General features: G+C 34.2%; 1 protein-coding gene across 1 annotated transcript in view; it reads left to right on the top strand.

The window, feature by feature from the left end:
• The window catches only part of FLT1 (fms related receptor tyrosine kinase 1), a 179,997-nt gene that overhangs the window by 56,694 nt on the left and 102,239 nt on the right, over positions 1-21,064 (top strand). Inside the window, exons 8-10 of the mRNA XM_074216144.1 lie at positions 608-725; positions 3,734-3,903; positions 4,331-4,490. Of these exons, the coding sequence (XP_074072245.1) occupies positions 608-725; positions 3,734-3,903; positions 4,331-4,490 (448 nt within the window). The remainder of the gene's footprint in view (positions 1-607; positions 726-3,733; positions 3,904-4,330; positions 4,491-21,064) is intronic.

Genomic DNA, 21,064 nt, shown 5'->3' on the forward strand with positions numbered 1-21,064 from the left:
TCCATCCTATCGCTTGACTTCCTATCAATTGTCCAGAGATTTCCAGAACAATATTTTGCTTCTTCCTTGCTTCCTTCAAATTGTTTCCCAGAAATGTCCTCTAGCTTTCCTACTATGATGATATTGATATTTCAAGATTTATACTTATTTTTTCCATGGCTGCTTTCTGTCTCTAGTCTATTTACATTCTGTACAGGCAACCACCTCTTCTATTAAGAAGTTTTGCAGTATTATGTGCAAATCATCTTCTTTATTTTACTGTGTTTTGGAAATGCTTGTTTTGTTCCATGAGTTGAAAATAAAATGAATTTTAGAAAGCAACAAAAATAGGATGCATTTTGCTAGACAGAGGGAAAATAAATGCAAATATTTTCCCAATAAGCAATCTCCACCTCTTTGTTATTAGGATAAAATGAGGTAATGTATGGAAGGTTGGAAACATATCATGATTGTTATGAATATTGACCACAAGAATTTGTGCTGATTTATTGGCTCAGTCATAATCTCACTCTATTTGAAGATTCCTTTCTGAACCCTCCTTGAAGAAAATACTAAGCTTATTTGAAAAATTTAGCTTTTACTAATAAGTCATTCACTTCTTTTGAAGAAAAACCGTTCATCACTGTGAAACATCGAAAACAGCAGGTGCTTGAAACGATAGCTGGCAAACGATCCTATCGGCTTTCTATGAAAGTGAAGGCATTTCCCTCACCAGAGGTTGTATGGTATGAACACAATTATTCTTCATATCAGTTTAAAAGCTATTTTGTAGGCAAAGGAATGCACAAAGCTCAGTGATTTGACTTCCTGGGGGGGTGGAAATAAAGATAAGTCACTCAGAGGCAATTTTAGTGGGAACTGGACTCTATGTGGAGGTAGAAGAAGGGAAAGGACAAAGAGGAAAGTGGGATAAGGACTAGAGCAAAGGATTAGTTTTATTCCTTTGCTAATATTTGTTTTGGTATCTACTCACTGAGCCTGTTAGCTTCATTCTAAGTTTCTTTATCTGTATATCGTGTCATCCTCCTTTGTGCAATATGTGTTAGCTCTTTCAGTGCTGTGGTAGATATGTTGAAAAATACAAGTTTTTCTGCAAGTTTTATTTGTTTTTTAATTGTTTCAGTTTCATTTATAGGGTAGTTAGGAAAAAATTAACATAAACACTTTTCTGTAATCAAGATAGTGAAAATAATTAATTTTTATGTGGCATGGTCAAACATTTAAATCTGCATAGTAATGTTTATAGAGTTTATAGAGACCTGAACTTGGAAAATCAGAAGACCTGAGTCCAAACTCAGACTCAGACTTTTATCATCTATAAAACACTAAGCAAGTAAGTTAATCCTTCTGAGCCTCTGTTTCCTCATCTGTGAAATGGCAGTAATGACAGCACCTACCTCACAGGTTTATTGTGTAAAGAGTTTTGCAAACCTTAGAGTGCTGTCTAAATATGAGTTAATAGCCTCATTTTAAAACAAACAACAATAGCAGGAGCAATTCATTTTCAAGAGAGGATTGAAGTACCTACTTAAACTAGTTCTTTTTGGCTCAAAGACAGAATATTCAGATATCCCTTAAGCAGTGTTAGTTTTCTTTTTAACTTTTCAGTTCAACATCTTTACATAAAACAATGTAATCTATTTATGATCTCAAATTATTTGTTAAATCATGTTTGACACCAATATCTTTGGCTCAACTCATTGCATTTTTAACAAAGGAATTGTTAACAGACTGATTAGGGAAGCATGAATACATGACTCAGAGCTGGTTCTCAGTACATTTTTGCTTCAAAAATCACATTAATGTAGAATTTTAAGTTTAAAAGACATCCTATATATATATACATATATATATATATATTTACAACAGTTTATATTAGAGGTTAAAGGGAAATATTAAACTGAAAATATATATTTTCTTAATTCTGTTTTAGTGAATCCAAGTTTAATTTTGTTTCCCATTTAATTCTGTAAATCTTTTTAAAGCTAAAGTCAATTTGTTTTGATACTCTATTTAAAAAGCAAATTCCTCTTAATTTTAATTTCTCCTAGATTGTAACCTCAATCATGATTCAGTCAAATGAGATCTTATTTGTAATTAAGCACTTAGCACAGTACCCGGCACAGTGTAGATGTAGTGTAAATGTTTATCCCCTTCCCTACTTAATATTATGTGGAAGATCCCTTAAGTCTTTCTGTATACAAGTGGTACATTTCTATAATAACTAAATGGTGTTCTAGTGACTTGAAAAAAGCTAATGTCCCTTCCAACAAGCTTAAGTTATCTATAAAATAAAGTTTAATAAATGTTAATGACTTTAGTACTGACATTTTATTAGATTTTATTTGCATGTATGTAATGTACATAAGGTAATTTTGTACTGATAAATATTCCAATTCTAAGTAATTCAGAGCAGTGAATTCTTAACATAGTGGGCTATAAGAAATATCATATTATATTGAAATGATGGACTTATCTTAAGACATATGTGCAATACATTTTAGAATGTAAGATTTTGATAAAATCACAGTATTGCAGACCTGAAAGGTATTTAGAAATCATCTCAGACAAGTACTCTTATTTTTATAGATAAGGGAGAAGAGACTCACAGAGGGTGATTTACTTGCCCCACACCATACAATGAAAATCAGAGCCAGAACTAGACTAGGATCCTATTCTCCTAACTTTTGGTCCACTGGTCTTTCCACTACATTGTGTGATAATTATTTTGGGGGTGTTGCCTCCTTATTTAAAATAAGAATTTTTAAAATATAATCTATTCTTACTATTAATCACTGCTGTTTCCTAACCATCTTCAGAATATGTGACCCAACTAAATTATCTTTGTGTGAGTATAAAATAAACAATAGTGTTCTAGAGAAATATATAAATAATAGATACTACTGAAATGACCATTGACATTACTGATAAAAACTCTACAAGAGCCCTCAAGAGGAAGGTAAATTTAGCTGTAAATTGATTGGATGGGTAATTCTTTTCAAACAAAGAGAAGAAGAAGAAGAAGGAAATAAGAACAAATGAGAGAGATGATATAGACAGGATGATGAAGAGAGAGAAATGGAGAAAGAAAGGAAGATGAAAAGGAAGAAAAGAGCAATAGAGAGAAAGGGACAGAGACAGAGAAACTTGCTAAGGTCAGTATGTGTGTGTCTGGAATTTGGACCCAGGTCTTTCTGACTCACTAGCAACCCTCTCCTTTGATGTCCTGTCCATAATAGGCATTTACATATTGGTGGAATTTATGGTGAATGAAAAGAAATGAATATTTTGTCATCCATTAAATACATTACATAATGTAACAGAAACAGAAACAGGCTAAACACTACAGAGTTAAATAGGTAGTATCTCATATGAATGTCCACTCAGAGAAGGTCTCAGGATGAAAAGGCTGAATAGTTAAGTACAATTGCCTTGAAGTTAATTTCTGATGTTCAATGTTCTGCCTTTTGAGCAACAGGCAGGTTTGTCAGAGAAGAGTGATGAGAGGTCCACAAAAGAATTTTGTACAGAAGTGATTCAACTGAATTTCCCTGAGACCCCTACCAAGCTTTGAGTTGACTGTCTCTCAGCTAGTATGTCCATGCTGTGGTGCTCAGAGCTTGTATACATGAAGACCCTCTTGAGCTCATGAACAAATCTAACATTTGGTATTATAGAGCTAAAGTCATAGAAGCAGCTGGGACTTTATTAATGATAGCTCTCTGAACCACAGGTTAAAGAACGGGTTACCTGCTTCTGAGAAATGTGCTCGATATGTGGCCCATGGGTATTCGCTAATTATTAAGGATGTGGTAGAAGAGGATGCAGGAGATTACACAATCTTGCTGAACTTAAAACAAGCAAAAATATTCAAAAACCTAACAACCACTCTCATTGTAAATGGTAAGTTTCCTATTGAACTTTTTAATTAGTTGGTTTAAAAAATCAAATGAGAAATTTAAATTTGTTGATTAATACTTTATAAAAATCTTGCTTGAACCTATCCAGACTTCCCTTTACAATAACATTATCTTGAAAATATAAGAGTTTTATTGTTAGTTTCTTGTTCTTGTTGTTTTTCTGTCTTTGTAACCTGGGAATGTTACAGGTAATCCTAATAATTACACCAACTTCACAGATGCTGTGGTTGTTAGGGATCAAGTGATATCATATATGAGTATATATCAAGTTAAATAATAATGTTAAGTACTTTGCACTCTTAAAACCCTATATACATCTTAAATATTATAATTAACTCTTGTTATCCTATGGCCCAGAGAAAGTGAGAATAGGAATTTTTGACTTATATCTTGTTTTTTATTCTCTACAGTGAAACCCCAAATTTATGAAAAAGCTCTACCATCATTCTCAGATTCTAATCTCTACCCACTGGGTAGCCAGCAGAGCCTGACTTGTACTGTTTATGGTATTCCTCAACCTACAATTAAGTGGATTTGGCATCCTTGTAGCCAAAACCATTCCAAAACAAGGTAAGAACATTTATTTACATCCTTATTTTTAAATGGATCTTCAGTACTTGGGATTGGAATTTCTCCCTGCATAGAAATGGAGTTTGTAGGTACTATAAAAGTGCACATATTTTTATATGGTTCAGTTTATTTAGATAAAGCTTTTCCCATTTGTTTATGGTGCTAGTGTAGCAGAAAATAATGTGACTGCTGCATACATCTCTCAATTATTCAAGAATAGATGATGTATTTATAAATCTTCCTTTTACATTCTTCTTTCCATCATTTGGTCTTTTCTTATGAGTATTTGACTGAGGATGAGGAGATATGCTAATAATCAAATTCAAGATGAAACCACATCTTTATACAACTAGGCTGAGTAGAATTAACAACTATATGTTGGCCCTTACTATGAGGTATGGTTTTGACTCTTTTGCAAAGGATTATAAAGATAAAAATAAATACCCCCAAATTACCTAAAATATCTCTCAAAATGTCCAAAAATAGAATTAGAAAATGAGACATACTTGATATAAAATTCAAGGAATAAAAAATGTAGTTTTTTCAGAATATTTTTTATGCATACATCTTTTCTCTTCTAACATATTATAAATTCCCTAAGGGCAGCTGTTATAGCTCATTTATTCTTTTATCCCATATAGTGCATTTTAACTAACAGATACTAATAAATACTTTTTGAGTTTATGTATGGCATAGAAGACATGTAAAGGTTTATAGATTTCCTGCTGATTTTAATATTATAAAAAAACATTGTTAGAAATTAAAATATTTTCAATAATAATGTTTATTTAGATTTATTCCCTTCTATCTTGAATTTCAATGAATTTTCTCCAGTTGTCTCTCACTGAGTTTAACTGGCAGTCAGTAGTTTTCTATGTTAGTAAGTGAAGCTGGGAAATGCCTCATTTGTCTGGCATCATCAGAGAATGGACCATTTGCCCCACAAGAATGAATTTTTCAAATGACTGCCATCATGTCTCTCCAACATCTAAGTTTTGTGACAATTAAATGATACCCAGAGGCCTTTTTATTTGATGTTAGCTTCTGTGCTAATGGATATGTTGTGGATGATTAGAGGTGGGGTGGAGGGCATCAGAAGAATATCCTACAGAAATGTAAGCAATTCCTTTTTTGAGAACCTAGGATATGAAGTTCCAACCTCAATTCATGATGAGTTGGATACTTGGCAAGAATCAGGTGGGTAATATAAATGGTAATGAAAATACTGTCTAAACTGTACACATATCTCATTCTTTTGTGTGGAAGCACGTCTTGGTTCATCTTTCTGTTACAACAATAAAGATGGTACTCATTGAGAAAAATAAGGTAACGACATTGACGAAAGCTACAGAATGGCTAAGAAATTCTTGGTAATCTTGAAGAGAGCTATTTAAATATGATGGGTGAATAGGAACTGAAGGAAGTTCAGTGTAGACGGTTCTTCCTAGAAGGTTGGCAGGTACTAAAAGGGAGGAGAAAGCCCTGGCAGAGTTGAGGTTAAGATAATTTGTGTGTTAGTTTAGTTTTCAAAAACAGGGTGATCTAGGCATATTTATAACAGTGCCAGTAGAGGAGGAGAGACTAATGATGAGAGAAGAGGAAATGATTGATAAAAATGACTCCCAGAAGATATGGAAGGCACAAGTAAAAAGTTTAGTCTTAAAAAGGAAAGTAGCTGCCTTTTCTTCACAAAGGAGAGGATGGTAAAAATGTGGGCTGGTTTTAGGGTACAGAGAAAGGTTAATGAGAGAAAAGAGAGTACCATTACTAAACTAATATCCAATGTTGTACATTAAGGCAAATGTGTGGGAGGGTGTCAAGGGGACAGTAAAGAGACATCTAATATTTATTCCATGAGTTGTAATGAATACAGGCTATTATTTGCAGTTTTCCTCTAGAGGCATGTTTGTGTCTGTTTTGATTTTTTATAAACTATAACTGTCTCTATTAGAAAAGGAAAAAGATCCCTAAGGAGGGAGGTGTGTATAGTTGGCATCAAGAAGCCAGGATTTCCTGATAGAGAATTGTATTTAAGTCTTTTTATCTTATCCTTGGATGGTTTGGCTGGTATGATATTTTATGTATTTCAAGTCCATTTTTATCTACTATTTGTGGGTGATTCTAGTTCAAGGATCATATATTTTTCCAGAGTAAGCAATCTGAAGAATAGGATGTGAAGTTCTGTGCAAGGGAAGCTGATTGCTCCATGTTGTTGGGCAAATCTCCCAAAGGAGAAAAATGATATTAACAGTTTTTCTATGCCTCACATGGTTTTGGTAAGATTCTGGGATTAGTACTGATATTGCTATCAAAATATTCTCATTGATCAAAGGCCAAAGAGGCAAGAAAATCTGTCCTTTACCATTTGCTGTAAAGAAAACATTGCTCCTGTATCATTTTAGATTGTTCTTTTTTATAAACTGGACAAAATGTGGTACTATTTTGGTGGAAAAATTATCCAACAAATTTGAAAAAAAATCAAAGTAAGAATCCTTGAAAGGAAATCTAAAAGGAGGAACTTGTTCATGTTCAAGTGTTTAGGAGTGAATTTGCTCCCTACAAATTTTCTTTTATGACCTATTCTAAAATTTGGGGAATCAGTTTCACCAGCTGCCTTCCCATGCTTAATGAAAATATTGAGAGGATATCCAATGGAGAGCTCATTTAAAAAGTTAATACTTGAATTCAGTTTTAAACAGAAAATTTAGTTTAACATTTCAGTATAAGGCATTATTTCTAAAATGCAATACCTTCTGAGCTCTTCCATTAACTTAAAATGATGATTAACATAACAGGAAGAAAAATGGTAAATATACAACTTTTTATATTCTCTTTGCTCATTTAATGTAGTTCTTAGTTGTGTGCAATGAAAGGACTGAGGACAAGTTATAACTGACTGGTGAAACCAAGGATAATTTCCTATAAGATGTGGCTTTTGTTTTAAAGGATGAAGAATTCAGGGGAAGGAAGCAGGCATAAACCTGAATCATGTTCTAAACAATGAAAACACGGTGTGTGTGTGTGTATATGGAGGGTAATGAATAACCTAACCAGAGCAGAGTTCAGACCATGTGAAAGATAAATATTAGAGAACCCTAAAAATAATATGGAATGCATAATTTTGTGACAACCCTTTAATGCTAGGCAGGTGACCTTGAACTCGTAGGCAAAGAAGATTTTGGAACAAAGGTATCACATGACCAGATCTATGTGATAGGAAGATAACTACATGAAGAGGGGTTTCTTACACATTTTAGGGACTTGACAAAGATCCTATATCACTGCCATTGCTATGTAAAGTGTGGGTAATATGTGAACCACTTCCCCATAGACTTCCTGTCAAAACCCAATGAGAAAAATGAAATCCATTTATGAATACAGAACCTTTGTAAATCAATACAAGTAGGATATTATTTGGATGATGAAAGGGGGAAGAGGTCAACATCTTTTTTAAAGGTGCTAAGCTTTTTAGTGTCTCATCAAAGAAACTCTGTCTTCTCTTGAGGGCTGGTTTTACAGAAAATTTTGAGAATATAAATTGTGGGAAATGCAGGACAAGTTGCCGTAAGTTAGCATATTAGTAACATTAAGAATATAGTTAGTCAGGAAAATAGAATGTTGAAGGAAAATGGAAATTTAGAATATGAAGATTTTTTTTAGGAAATGAAAATTATGAGAATAACAAATAGAAAGAAAGTAAATGATTTTCTGGGGCAAAATTAGAGACACTTTCCAATTTGTTCTAATTCCATTTTTTTCTAATTCCCACATGAAAAACTATCAGAAAAAGGTGCTGAGAAGCAAGCAGCCAGGGCCAGGAGGTTGTGGCCTGGAGGTCAGCCTGTGGTTGAGTCCTACCTACTTGGTAGAAGTCTTAGCCCACATCAATTCCTTTGATTTTGCTCAACTCCCTAAGAGAAACTTCTTCATCTCTTCTACTATTAAGCAAAAGAACAAGAACCCCTAAGTCATCCTTGTTAAATACTCACTCACTCATTCTCTAACTCTGCCTAAATACCTCTTACTAAGGTGCTACAGATTAGACATGGTCCTTACTTTTAAGGAATTATAATCTCTTGTGAAAAGTATAGTCCAATGGAAAGTTAAAGGAACACTTCTTCTCCTGCTTCATAGAGAAGACCTTGTTAGGAGTTTGGGTAATCTGATGGTTGGAGGTAGGGGACAAATTGATTAAGAATAAAGTGTATTCCTAATAAACTCATTATTCAAAATAGTCACATTTTTCACCAAAAGAATCTGAAAAAATGAAAATGGATTAATTTCCCCCCAATAGTCTTGCTCATTTTCCCCCCAACAGTCTTGTTCTCTGAAAAGAATCTCAAATCAAAAATTGGAAAAATTATACACCCAAATAAGTTTGCAAGCTAATTCTTAGCTACTATCCTAGATGACAATGAAATCCTTTACCCTCTGAAATTCCATGATTAAAATTTCCTGTGTTCTTTCCACTTTACCAGGATGTTATCCCAGTTAGATGTACTAACCAAATGGTTAAATAATGTTTTAAAAATATTGGCATGGATTATGTAATGTATTATAGGTCTTTAGTGGGAATAAAAAGAATTGAACCTTAATAAGTTTTTTAGTAAGTTTTTCATTAAATATATTTAAAAATATGTTGGGAGAGTTTATTACCCACTTCTTCAACTGTACCTACTTGCTTGCAATTAATAGCTACTGAATATTATTAAATGTTTGGTTGGCTGAATTGAGAACAGGGAATCAAGAAGACAAAATTCTATTCTTATCACAGCCAGCAGTTTTTTTCTGCATGGCCTTGGTAGGTCACTGACTTCTCTGTACTTCAGATTTCCCTTCTGCAAAATGGTCATTGTGATAATGGTTCTTGGCTGTGACCCATACAACTATTCATGAAATGTGTGTTTGTATGTGTGAGTGAGTGTGTGTGTGTGTGTGTGTGTGTGTGTGTGTGTATAAAACTCTTGCAATGAAATTTTACTCTGCTTCTAGAAAAACCTGAAACAGGCACCTGTCTAAGGGTTTATTTCCTAATTAGCAATTAATTTATCCTATGATTTATTAAAATTATAAGTTATTCTTTAAAAATCAAAAAACTTTAATTTCTTGAAATTTCCCTGGACAAAGTATGGAAAGGAAAGAGATATAAAGTAAACATCAATAAAATAATATGGTACATGAAAAAAATTATAAGCTAAGATAACTACCAACTATCATTACTAATTTGCATATTTACTGACACTTAGAAGCAATATGATATAATGGAAATAGAACTAGAAAGAGTACCAAAGGAACTTGATTCAAGTAATAGCTCTACTAATAATGATTTAATAGGTAACATTTATAGATATTTGATCCTCACAACTGTGTAAGGTGTTATTATTACTCCCTTTTTATAAATGAGGAAACAAGGCTGAGAGGCTAAGGGAAATTCTGTAAGGTGTCCAGGGAGGATTTGAATCGAGTCTGTCTTCCTCAAACCCCTCTATTCATTGTGCCACATTAGTCTAGTTGCTAAATTCTTTCAAACTTGTTGTTTCATATGTAAAATATCCTTGCCTATCTCATAGGATTGTTGTGAAGGTAAATGAGGTTATATAAATAAAAACCATATTCATAATTTATAATCATAAAACTTGACATGAAGATGTCAAGTCATGTAATTATGATTATGAATAATTTAATTTAGTCAGGTAGTTCAGTGCCAGAATAAATTTTAGGTTATTCTTTTATCTGTGTTCTTATACTTGGTGTCTACACACAACAAAACATTTCAGAGACAAAAAATACTTTAGTGATGAGGGAGAATTACCACCAGTTTTCTATCTATCAGCCCAGATTTACTCTTATGCCAGTCCCTTTGGCCTTTGGCCATTTTATCAAATTTTCTACCTTACTTGCATGAACAAAAGCATCCTTGATACTATGAGATCTTCTATAGAATCTTCTTAGGTTGCTTTTCTTAATCTTTTGCTCATGAGTCTGGGCATCCAGATAGTTGCTTTCTTAGCTAACAACTTTTTATTAAGTGTTTTTTTTTCAGCTAAAGTAGTGGATTTTCTAAGAAAACAATATTCAAATGCATGGAATCTCAAGGATGCTTTCTTCTAGGTCTCTAGAAGGTCAGAAATAACTGTATGCTTTAGGGGTTTAAAAGAAGATAGAGAATGGTAGAAAATACTAATAGTCCATACTTGGAGCAATCTTTGTGGCACTGGAACTAGCAAAACATTTTCTTTGACAAAGTATAGTTTGCTTTTTTTTTGGCCATTGTTACTGACTAAATATAGAAAAGGCAAATCTGTCCAGGGGTTCTGTACAAGGCTGCTCTAATTGCATTTCTACGTTGTCTATGCCAGCAAGTTCACAAAGAATGGAACGCCAGAGTCATTAGTGATATGTTGGGATGGGTCCCCAGGGCAAAACATATCGGTATGCATCAATGGGGGAAATGGAAAAGTAACAAGTAAAAACAAACCAAATGTTAATTGTAGTTGATTTGAAATGTGCTGAAAATGTCAAAATATTATTTTCTGTAAATATAGATATTTTATTTTTATGTTGTGACAATTTTAATTTCTATTCTATTTTTCATCTGCTTAAAGTTCTGGATGCTTAAAGACTTCCCCCAAAACCATTTTCTGGGTGTAAAGTTAAGTCAAATGCCAGAGGGAAAAAGATAGTTGAAGAAAACTTTTTAGGAAGATTACAAATATGGCCTCTATCTTAACATTCCTAATACATCTCTTGGGCTACATGTACAAACACACATTAGAGTTGCTGATATGTAGGATATCAGCACATGTAACATATGTTTGAATATGAAAATATGGATTGGAGCTAGGCATGCTACAAAGAATTTTAATTTGTGACAAAACAAAACCTTGAGTCAAATCAGAGTATTAAAAACCACTTAACCAAAGAACACTTTTTCCAGGACTTTGTGTTGAGCAAACAACCAAATAAAACTATCTTCTCCAGTAACCTTTCATCCCAAGCCAAAAGTGGATGTTCACTTACTAATGAGGAACTTCTTGCAGTTCTATTAAATAATTACTGCGTGAGGAAGTGCATGCAGTGCAAAGTGAATGTCCCACAGAGGGATCCTTATTAATATTTCATAAAAGTCCTGAGAACAGAACCCCAGCCCATTTGCCAATGCCTCTTTGCCAATTTTCTGTGCCCAAGTGTGATTTGCCACTTTCCTGCTTTTCAGTTCTCCTCACATTAATAGAATGAGTCTGGTGAACAATTATTCCTGATGAATTAACTGTCTCCTGTAATTTCTATAAAAGGTTTCATTGTGTCCTTTAAATAAAAACAACAAAAAAAGTCTGAGTCATGCAAATTCTATCTTGTATGAATTGAATGGTGTACTTTCTGCCATGATTGATGTAGCTTCCCAGTACTGGGAACATGAAATGGGGAAAGATGCTTTGAAGATGGGGGGAAAAGGATTCTAGAATTCTGTGTATCACTAAATCTAACTTTATTCAGAGGAGAAGTTAGGTAGATACCTTAGTATTTAATCAGTGAGCTATTTCCTTGGTAGAAGATATTTAGGCAATGTCTACATTTACCATATGAAGGAAATTATTTATAAAATGAAATAAAAAATATAACTAATAAGTTATTTTTCCAGAAATATGGTGTTTAGATTGCAGTTTTTGACACAACTTACCCTATTGGGGAGAAAAAATGGTTTTCTCTATTTGAAAGATGAAAAAGGAGTAAGAAATTGTGGGTTGTAGTTAGGCTTTGTCATTGTCTTATTGGGCAGCCTTTGTCACAGCACTTGACCTTGGTGTACCATTGTTTCTATCTAAAACAAGTGGGGAGAATGTGTGAACTACTTTTATCTCAGGATGAGAATAGATCAAATGCAAAACTAATGAGGAAATATATTAGAATTCAATTATCCATAAATGTTTAAAAAACACAATGTCAGGTGCAACAAAAGCAACACGTTCAAAAAGTATTAACCAGTGATACCTCATAAATTATACTTGATTTTGGTCAAAAGATTGAAAAACTACCTACTTAAATCTTACTCTATTGCATCTATATACTGCAGAAGGCTCTGACAACAGAGAAATTTAAAAGACTCTAAGCATGTCTAGGTAGGGTTCTATATGTCTGCTACCCAAAAACCACCATAATTAAAATCAGAGATGCATCTGTTGATTGGTTAAAGGGTGGTTAATTGTTTTGAAAACATAATATAAATTAACAAAAATAGCTTGTATTTAAATATTATTTTAAAGTTTGTAAAAGTCTTTATGAATACAATCTTATTTGATACAATTTTGGAAGGTAGAGACTGGTATTAGTTGCATTTTACAGATGAAAAAACTGAGGCAGACAGCAGTTAAGTGACTTGCTAAGAGTCAAATAGTAAATATCCAAGGAAGGATTTGAACATTCATTCTTAGAGGCCATTTACCATATCCTGGGGTTGTAGAGGAGGTATCCACAGCAATGAAATCACAGCTCTTTAAAGTTTTGAAGTCTGCATGCATACTTCAGAAGATTCATGAGGATTAATAGGTCAAAAACTGCAACCTGATTTCATCTTATTGGATAAAAAGTGATAAATAAGCAGAATATCTCATTAAGTGATTATTTTGGTTGGTAGCTTTTTTTGGATACTGCAGGCAGACTTGGTCTTTGTGGAGACCAAAATTCATTAGGCTGAATGTTACTAGTGGCATAGCTTCATATTTCAGAGGGATCCAGTCTGATCTCATGCTCACCAGGATCATTTTGGTCATGGAAGGTCTACCAGAATAAAAACTTCCCCACTTCATCCCTACATGTTGGAATACTACCTATCTTGTAAATCCAAATACAGGAGTTACTTTCTCTATGGGACTATCCTTTTCCTCCTGATATTTCATAGAACTCTGTTTATACCTTTTTTTAATGCACTTATATTCTCATTTTTAATTATGGTTATTTTTTGTGCCTGTTATCTCCCTGTTTAGATTTAAACTCTTTAAAAGATGAGTTTTATGTTTTCTTCATCTATGTAGCCCTCAAAAGATGCTTAATAAATGTTTGTCAAATTGAACTGTAGTGAAAAATTTCAAGAAAAGTACATCTGCTCTAGAAGTGATTCAGTTCATTTTGGTCATTGAATTATCTAAAAGATACTAAAATTGACCCAAACACTTTATTATCCTCAGAACTGAGAACAGTTGGGGTGGCAATTCAAATTTGCTGTTGAGACAGACCCTCTGGGGAAAATAGAGGCTGGATACAACTCAATTCAAATCCTAGGAATTTGGCTGAAATCATACTAGTTTCCGGAATGCAGCAAGTCAAAAGTAGTTGAACACACTGAGTTTGATTTGTTTTGATACTTTCAACTAATAGTACAGTCCTCTCCTTGTAATTTTTTTCAGTGTGTGGATGTGTTTGATGTCCTGTAGTAAAGCCTCATCCTCAATTTATTGCCAGGAATTAATGTCCTAGACTAGAGGTCAAAAAACCCTCAGTTCTCTAAAACATCAGCAGAGGTACTGAGGGGGCAGGAGATGATCCTGTTCTTAGTTGATTTGTAAGGTACATTAGGATCATATGAGGTGGGTATTTACAAACAAGAGAAAGTAGGAGGAAGGTGATTGGCATATAATATTTGCCAGAAGTAAAGACTGTCCATTTGGCATGCTCATGGAGTGAAGAAAACTTTTAGCCAGAGGTATGGAAAAAAATGGGATGAGAGCCAGGGAGTCAGGGAAGATATAGCAATATTGGAAAGATATAGCAGTATTGGAAAATCTTGACTCTGGGTTTCCTTCTGTTGTTTAATGATTGTGGGATGTGGGATGTTCTCCTGCTGGTGCCTGGCCAGATACATACAATGTAATGGTATAAATGGAGTGAGTAATCATGAAGTTGTCATATCAGACACAGACTAGTATTGTTTCCCCGAATTTTATCACTATTACTTCCCCTATTAAATTTCATCTTGTTACTTTCCCACCACTACTAAATTTGCCTTCCTTATGCAAGACAATCCAGTTAGGGCTTCCTGTTATCTACTGAATATAGGTCAGACTCCTTAACTTAACATTCAATACCCACCCCTACTCCCAATCTGGTACCACTCTGGCTTTCCGTCTTGTCTCATTTTTCATTTGTTAAAATGAAATCTTAAAAGCTAGATCATACCTGTTATCTAGTAAGCTCTTAAGTAAAGCTCATTCATTGATTCTCTATGCTTTGTTGGCCCTGTTGTCAATTTTTTTGACATATAATAGAAGAATTTTTGTTGGAATTCCCTTCCTGTGCAGAATGAGGATGGAATTAATTTCATTCCTCAATGATATAGTAATGATACATATTAGATTTGTACCAGAATCAAACTTGGGAATTTGTAATAATAGAGATAAAGAAATAGTTATGGAAACTAGAAAAAAATTGTCTCTAAACAGAGAATGGAAGAACTTCCAGATACAGTCCAGTAATCCTCAAATTTAGCAATAATTCCCATTGGTTTCAGTCCTATATATATTACATTAAGATCTTTGCTTTAATGTTCTATAGTAATCTCTTTATATTCCAGCATCTGGTATTTATGTTTAATATTTCAATTCAACAGGAACTTGTAAATGTTTACTACATACAGAAAACAATATGACATAGACTTCTATGGCCATACCTTTTCTATGTATCCCTGACTACAAAAACACCAAATAACTGGCCTTTGCCACAATTAACTCATTGATGTCAGTTTGTCCTGCTATAATACCTAATGGTATGTCCTAGGATTGTAGGGATTGGAGCTGGGGTTTGATACTAAGCCAGAGCTGCTGAGATATTCATGAGAAGCTTTCTGAAGTATTTTCATTTTCCAGAAATCTTAGGTAAGCTCCCTGAGGGTTTTAGGTACCACTCCATCATCCATGACTTGTATAACTAGATGGTATCCAGAGAAGTCATTCAAAGGCCAGACCTGCCCTTTTGTTTATAACCTACAATCCAAGATCTCCACAGTGGATAAATTTTAGGGGGTCCATGAGTGTAGACAGGGGAAAAGTGTATTTTAATTTTCACTAACCTAGTATTTTACCATAGGCATCTAAAGACATTCTTCTGAAAAGGAGTCCCTAGGCTTCCCTTGCTTGTGTCCATAGCACAGCAACAACAAAAAAAAAATTTAGGAATTCTTGTCTTAGAGCCTCTTTTATAGTTGCAATAATCCAAAAATCCAAACCAACCATCAGTAAAATTGTGATATAGGGGAAGCTTACTTTTGTTATTCTACTGTCTCTTGTCTCATTTATTCCATTCAGCCCCCACACCAAGCCCTCAACTTCATTCTGTCCCCAGATTTCCAATGGGCCTACTTCGATGCTCCTGGCCTCTCAAAACTAACCTGATCTATGTCCTATCTCCTCAGGCCCTGTGGCTCCTTTCCAAACTACCTGTCAACTAAAACTCTCCTAGCAGTTAATCCTCTCATGTAGTCTACATGTATTCTGACAGAGGGTGAGAAGTCTTGAGACACTGTATTTTCACCCAGAGTAATTAAAATAAACTTTTCAGACACTGGAGCAGGTTGATCTGTAAGAGAGCATATTCAAATCCTACTTCTTCAAAGAAGATTTCTCTTCTTAAGATTTGATCTCCTGTGGTATTTATTGTTTACATTAGACAGCTAAACATTTGCTTTCTTGTATTGTATGTGATTTTTTCCCCATGAATCTATGACATCTCCTCAGTGAAATTGTAAGCAGGAATTATGTCTTGTACATCTATTCTTATGCCATGTATGGGCTGTGAACATCTGTTGAATTGAATTGAAACTCTTGCAGTCAACATGACTTTATTGTTTGACATTCTCATGAGCAATAAGAAAACTGTTGCTATCAAAACAGAAGACTCTTTCCCCTACATCAGCATCACTGTATATATCTATATATAAATATATATTTTATATTGATATACCCCATTTTATCACTTTGTCAAATAGAAACTTTTATGGTAAGTTTGTCCAAACACCTATAAGATATCCTTTTATTTTCATCAATTTTGTCACATTAATAGAGGTGTCATGACCCTTTTCTTTGTGTATTAGGTAGGAGGTTACCAAATGGTCATTCATTCCTAACTTTCAGCAGGTCTGAGATAAATGATTGTGGGTGATTACAAAGCTGACACCTGGCATCCAGAGCTCTAAAGAGGGAGAAAGATCTCTTAGGAGGAATATGTGATGCCTTTTTCTGTAAACTGTCCATGGTAAGGTAGTCTGGTTTCATTCAAGGAGATAATGTTATAACCACATCTAAATAGCTAGCTAATTTACTTCCCATCTTTCTGTATAATTCATTCTCTTTCCCCTTCTAGGCCATTCATGTTCCATGATTCTGAGGTTACTTTCTTGGAATTCAGTTGTCTCCTATTTATTTTTGCTTCCCAACAAGAAGTCTCAGTATTCATTGTAACCTGGCATACCTTGGCATCAGAAATAAGGGTTCTAGCACTCCTTTCAGCATGAATCAAAAGGAAACTTTCATTATTAACTTTTCTCAGACTTTGGGAAATTCTACCATCTGTAACAAGTGTACTTGATTCTTTTTTTCCCTTCTTGTTGTGATAATGAGTTCTATTCTAAACCAGTTATTTGCAGCAGAAAGCATTGGAAGTCATAAGTCATACAGGCAAATAAGCCTGAAGTCTTGAACTGGAGAACAGTGATCCTGTTAATATCTTGCTTAGTGAAGGCATTCCCTGTACAAGTCTGTGCAATATCAGCCTTTGTGGGGGAGGGACGATCAGCCATTCTCTCAGTGATTTATGGGATAGTCATCACCTTTTGTGCTAATTTGTGGAATAAGGAGAAGAAACTAAATAATGCTATACTAATATGTCATGATAGGTATTTGCCCAACCTGCTTCATGGAAATCTTCCAATCCTGGATACATAGAGTCTACTTTTCAAATTGATAAGGTTTCTATTATTACCATGTTATAGTTCAATAAGTTACTTTCTTTATTTTCAGACATAGTTTAGGACTTGGATATAGTCAGCCTAATCTATATCATAATAGCATTTAAATAATATTCTTAAATTTATGAGCTTTCAGTGTGTTATCTTACTTGATTCTGCAGCTAGTCTGTAAGGTAAATATTCTTATTATTCTCATTTTGCAAATGAGAATACTGAAGTTAAGAGAGGCAACCAGAGTATCTGGAAAGACTCAGATTCAGATCTTCCCTATTCTAAGTCTAGCCCTCTATCCACTGTGATAACAATAAATTTTATATTGGAATCCTTATCAGATATGTTAGTAATAGAGTGCTTGCAGCAACTCCTATAGTTGTCCTAAAAATTAATCATTCCTGAATCAAAGTCTATTTTATCCTTATTCACTAATACCTTTCCTGATTAGGACCAGTCCCCATTGTAAATAACAGCAATAACAATGTACATTTATAGAATGTTTTATACTTCACAAAATGTGTTTCTCTTAATAACCCTATGAGGTATGTAGTCCCTATCTTACAAATGAAGAAACTAAGACTTATAGAGGTGAAGTGTCTTGTTCTTGGTTTCACAGCTGATAAGTATCAGAGTCAGAATCCAAACTCAGGTCTTCTGATCCTAAATCTGGAATTTTTTTTTCCCTTCAAAGGGCTTTGAAGGAAAGAATGTGTTGGTCCTTATGCTTTAAGATTCAAGCCTATCCTCTTCCAGTCTAAACATCACCCATACTTGCTGAAAGACCCACCGGCAACGACTCAGATTTTGAGAGGGGGAAAAGTAAATTGAGACTGTTGAAGATTATGATAGAATCAAACAGAAGAGAAAAAAAAGTAGGAAGAAAGGGTTGGGGAAAGACAGGATCATATTCTGAGTCTTATTCTGGATTGGAAGGTTGACTGGAGCAGGAAGTAGTGCATGCCAAGAACAGGAGCTCTTATCTAAACAGAGGTGGGTCAGAACCTACAGTCACCTCCACCATTGTCAAAGAATAGAACCAAAAAATGTCGATGTTTCAAAACACCCTTAACTCCCCTGCCTTTTCCAAAGACTTACTATAGTTCTACAGAGACTCAAGGAATCATGAGATCTTCCTTACTGAGGACAGAAGTCATTGCTCCAGATTCTACAGTACAAGAACAATTCTTGTATTGATCACCGCAAAGTCCTAGAACTTTCTCTTAGAACAGAATAGCCCAACACCCCTCCCTAAATTTTCTCCCCATATCCAAAACCTCCCCAGCTCTTTCCAACCATGACCTCCCAGCCCACAGAGTATATGCTGTTTTATTTGTTTTTATGGGGGGGGGAATAGTTTCTTATAAGTTCTATTAATCTGATGGCTCCAATACATTGTCTTGGGTGTTCTGACACAATATCCATTGTAGCAAAAAAAAAAAAATGTTTATATCATTATTCTTCAATGGACTAGCATGCATTAGGCCTATGAGCCACTTACAATCTGTCCTGGAAAGGTTCCAATGAGTCGTTTGTTCTTTCTCCTTTTTTAAAAAGGACATTTACAGCCTTGATTTGATCTTTACCACTGTTGTAACCTTTTGTTTCCTGACTTGAAATGATTCAATATTCTTACAAACAGATTCTAATCACTTTAGCGCGTGCAGTAAAATCTCATTCAGGAGATAAGCAGAATTCTCAAAACAGTCTCTCAAATTTCAGCATCCAAAGGAGAAGAAAAAAATAAGATTGTTCCCTATCTCAGGGCTTTTTAGATGTTCTCTGGATCTTTAAAGAACCTCATTCTAGGTTATTTTTACCCAAACTATGTTTGAAATCATGCATACTGAAGAAGCATAAGACCCAAAGGAAGAAAAGATGGAAGCAAATGGAAGGTTCTTCTCTTCTGTTGCTACCCCCCAACCCAAATGATGAAGTTCATCAGGAGGTAGTAAGAAATGCTTACAGTTTTAGCATCAAAAGATTTTTCTTATTAAAAACACTCTTTGGCATTGGGATCTATAGGTTTGTGGTTATTAAAGAGTTCTCTTTCATCTAAAGTGTATCTTTTCCTAAAAGCATAGCAATGTTTAGGGTTATTTTTTCCCACTGAATCACAGAACTTTAGAGTTGGAAGAGACCACTGCAGTTACCTAATTCAACCCATATTTAAAAGGAATTCCCTCTTTCGTATGTCCAACAAGCAGCCATTAGTCCTTCTGGATGTTAGTGTCTTTAGAATCAGACTTTATGACTAGAATGAATAAGATGATGTCAAGGTTTTTATCCTGGAGTGGAATCAGATATGCAATAGGTAACATAGAATTGTAGACCATAGGATCACAAAATTAGAGTGGAACCTGAAAAGTCATCTGGTCCAACCACCTCATTTTACTTGTGAAGAAAGTGACTTTTAGTTATATTCAGGTGTGACATTTAGATCCCTTGGTAATGAAAAACACTGTTTGGGATAGAATGAAATGGGGTCTTTAATTGCTTTGATAAATTTTTAATCCCACCCTCCCTCCAAAAAATAGTACAGATTGTCATTCTTTTGTATCTTCTCACTCAATGTGATTCTTCTTTTCCCATTCTCCCATAAATCTTGCACAGATGGTTGATCCAATATGATGGGTCTCCAGATTCAGTCTTTGGCACTTTTCCACATGCAGTTATTTAGAATGAAATATAAGGTTCAATCATCATATTCTGTTCAAGTCTATGGTTTTCTAATGGAAGATATAGAACATATTCAGAGTTATACCAACAAAGACAGGATAAACATAATGCTTTTCATCATACCCATTCTCTATACTGCTTATTATTTACACCATGGATTTTAAATAGATATCACAGAATCACAAAAATTTTAGAGTTGAAAGGCTCTTCAAGTCTAATTTTTATTTAGACAGGAATTGCCCCTAAAAATATCTCAGTTAAATCTTCATTCAGGCTCTGGTAGGAGTCCTACACTGAAGCACAAATTATACATTAAGACAGTCAGTCTTTGGATAACTCTAATTGTTAAGAAATGGTTCCCTTAAATCAAATCCAAGTTTTGTGCTCTGAAGATTTTATTTATATGTTGGCATAGCCTATTTTATATATTAGTTACTCTATATTTATATGTATATGTAATTAGTAGACTTACTTAAATTATGATATAATGTGACTAATATTTAAATTCAACACATTATTGCAATTCATTTAATACCAGCTCATAAATGATATGACAATGGGAAAAGGTAGATTATTTTATCTTTCTTAAGTGCTGAAAGAAAGGTTTTGTGTGTGTGTGTGTGTGTGTGTGTGTGTGTGTGTGTGTGTGTGTGTGTGTGCTAGCTACCTAATAGGGCTATAAAGACAACATGTTGTAAAAATTAAAGTACCATATAAAATGAGTTAGCAATTACAGTAAACACATGTTCACATTTGGACTTAAGGTAGAGCTCTCAGAAGACTTATTTCTTTCATAGAATTTATTATTCCCATTTTTACCCTAATGCAAATAAACCACTAGTCAGGATTTAATGGAAAAGTGCTTAAGTTGAAAGTTATGAATATTCTTTGGTTCTTAACAGTTGAATTCTGGAAAGTTTTATTTGTTGACCTGGAAGCAACTGAGCTG

This window comes from Macrotis lagotis, chromosome 1, assembly GCF_037893015.1.
Source record: "Macrotis lagotis isolate mMagLag1 chromosome 1, bilby.v1.9.chrom.fasta, whole genome shotgun sequence".
In the NCBI taxonomy this organism is placed as follows: Eukaryota; Metazoa; Chordata; class Mammalia; order Peramelemorphia; family Peramelidae; genus Macrotis; species Macrotis lagotis.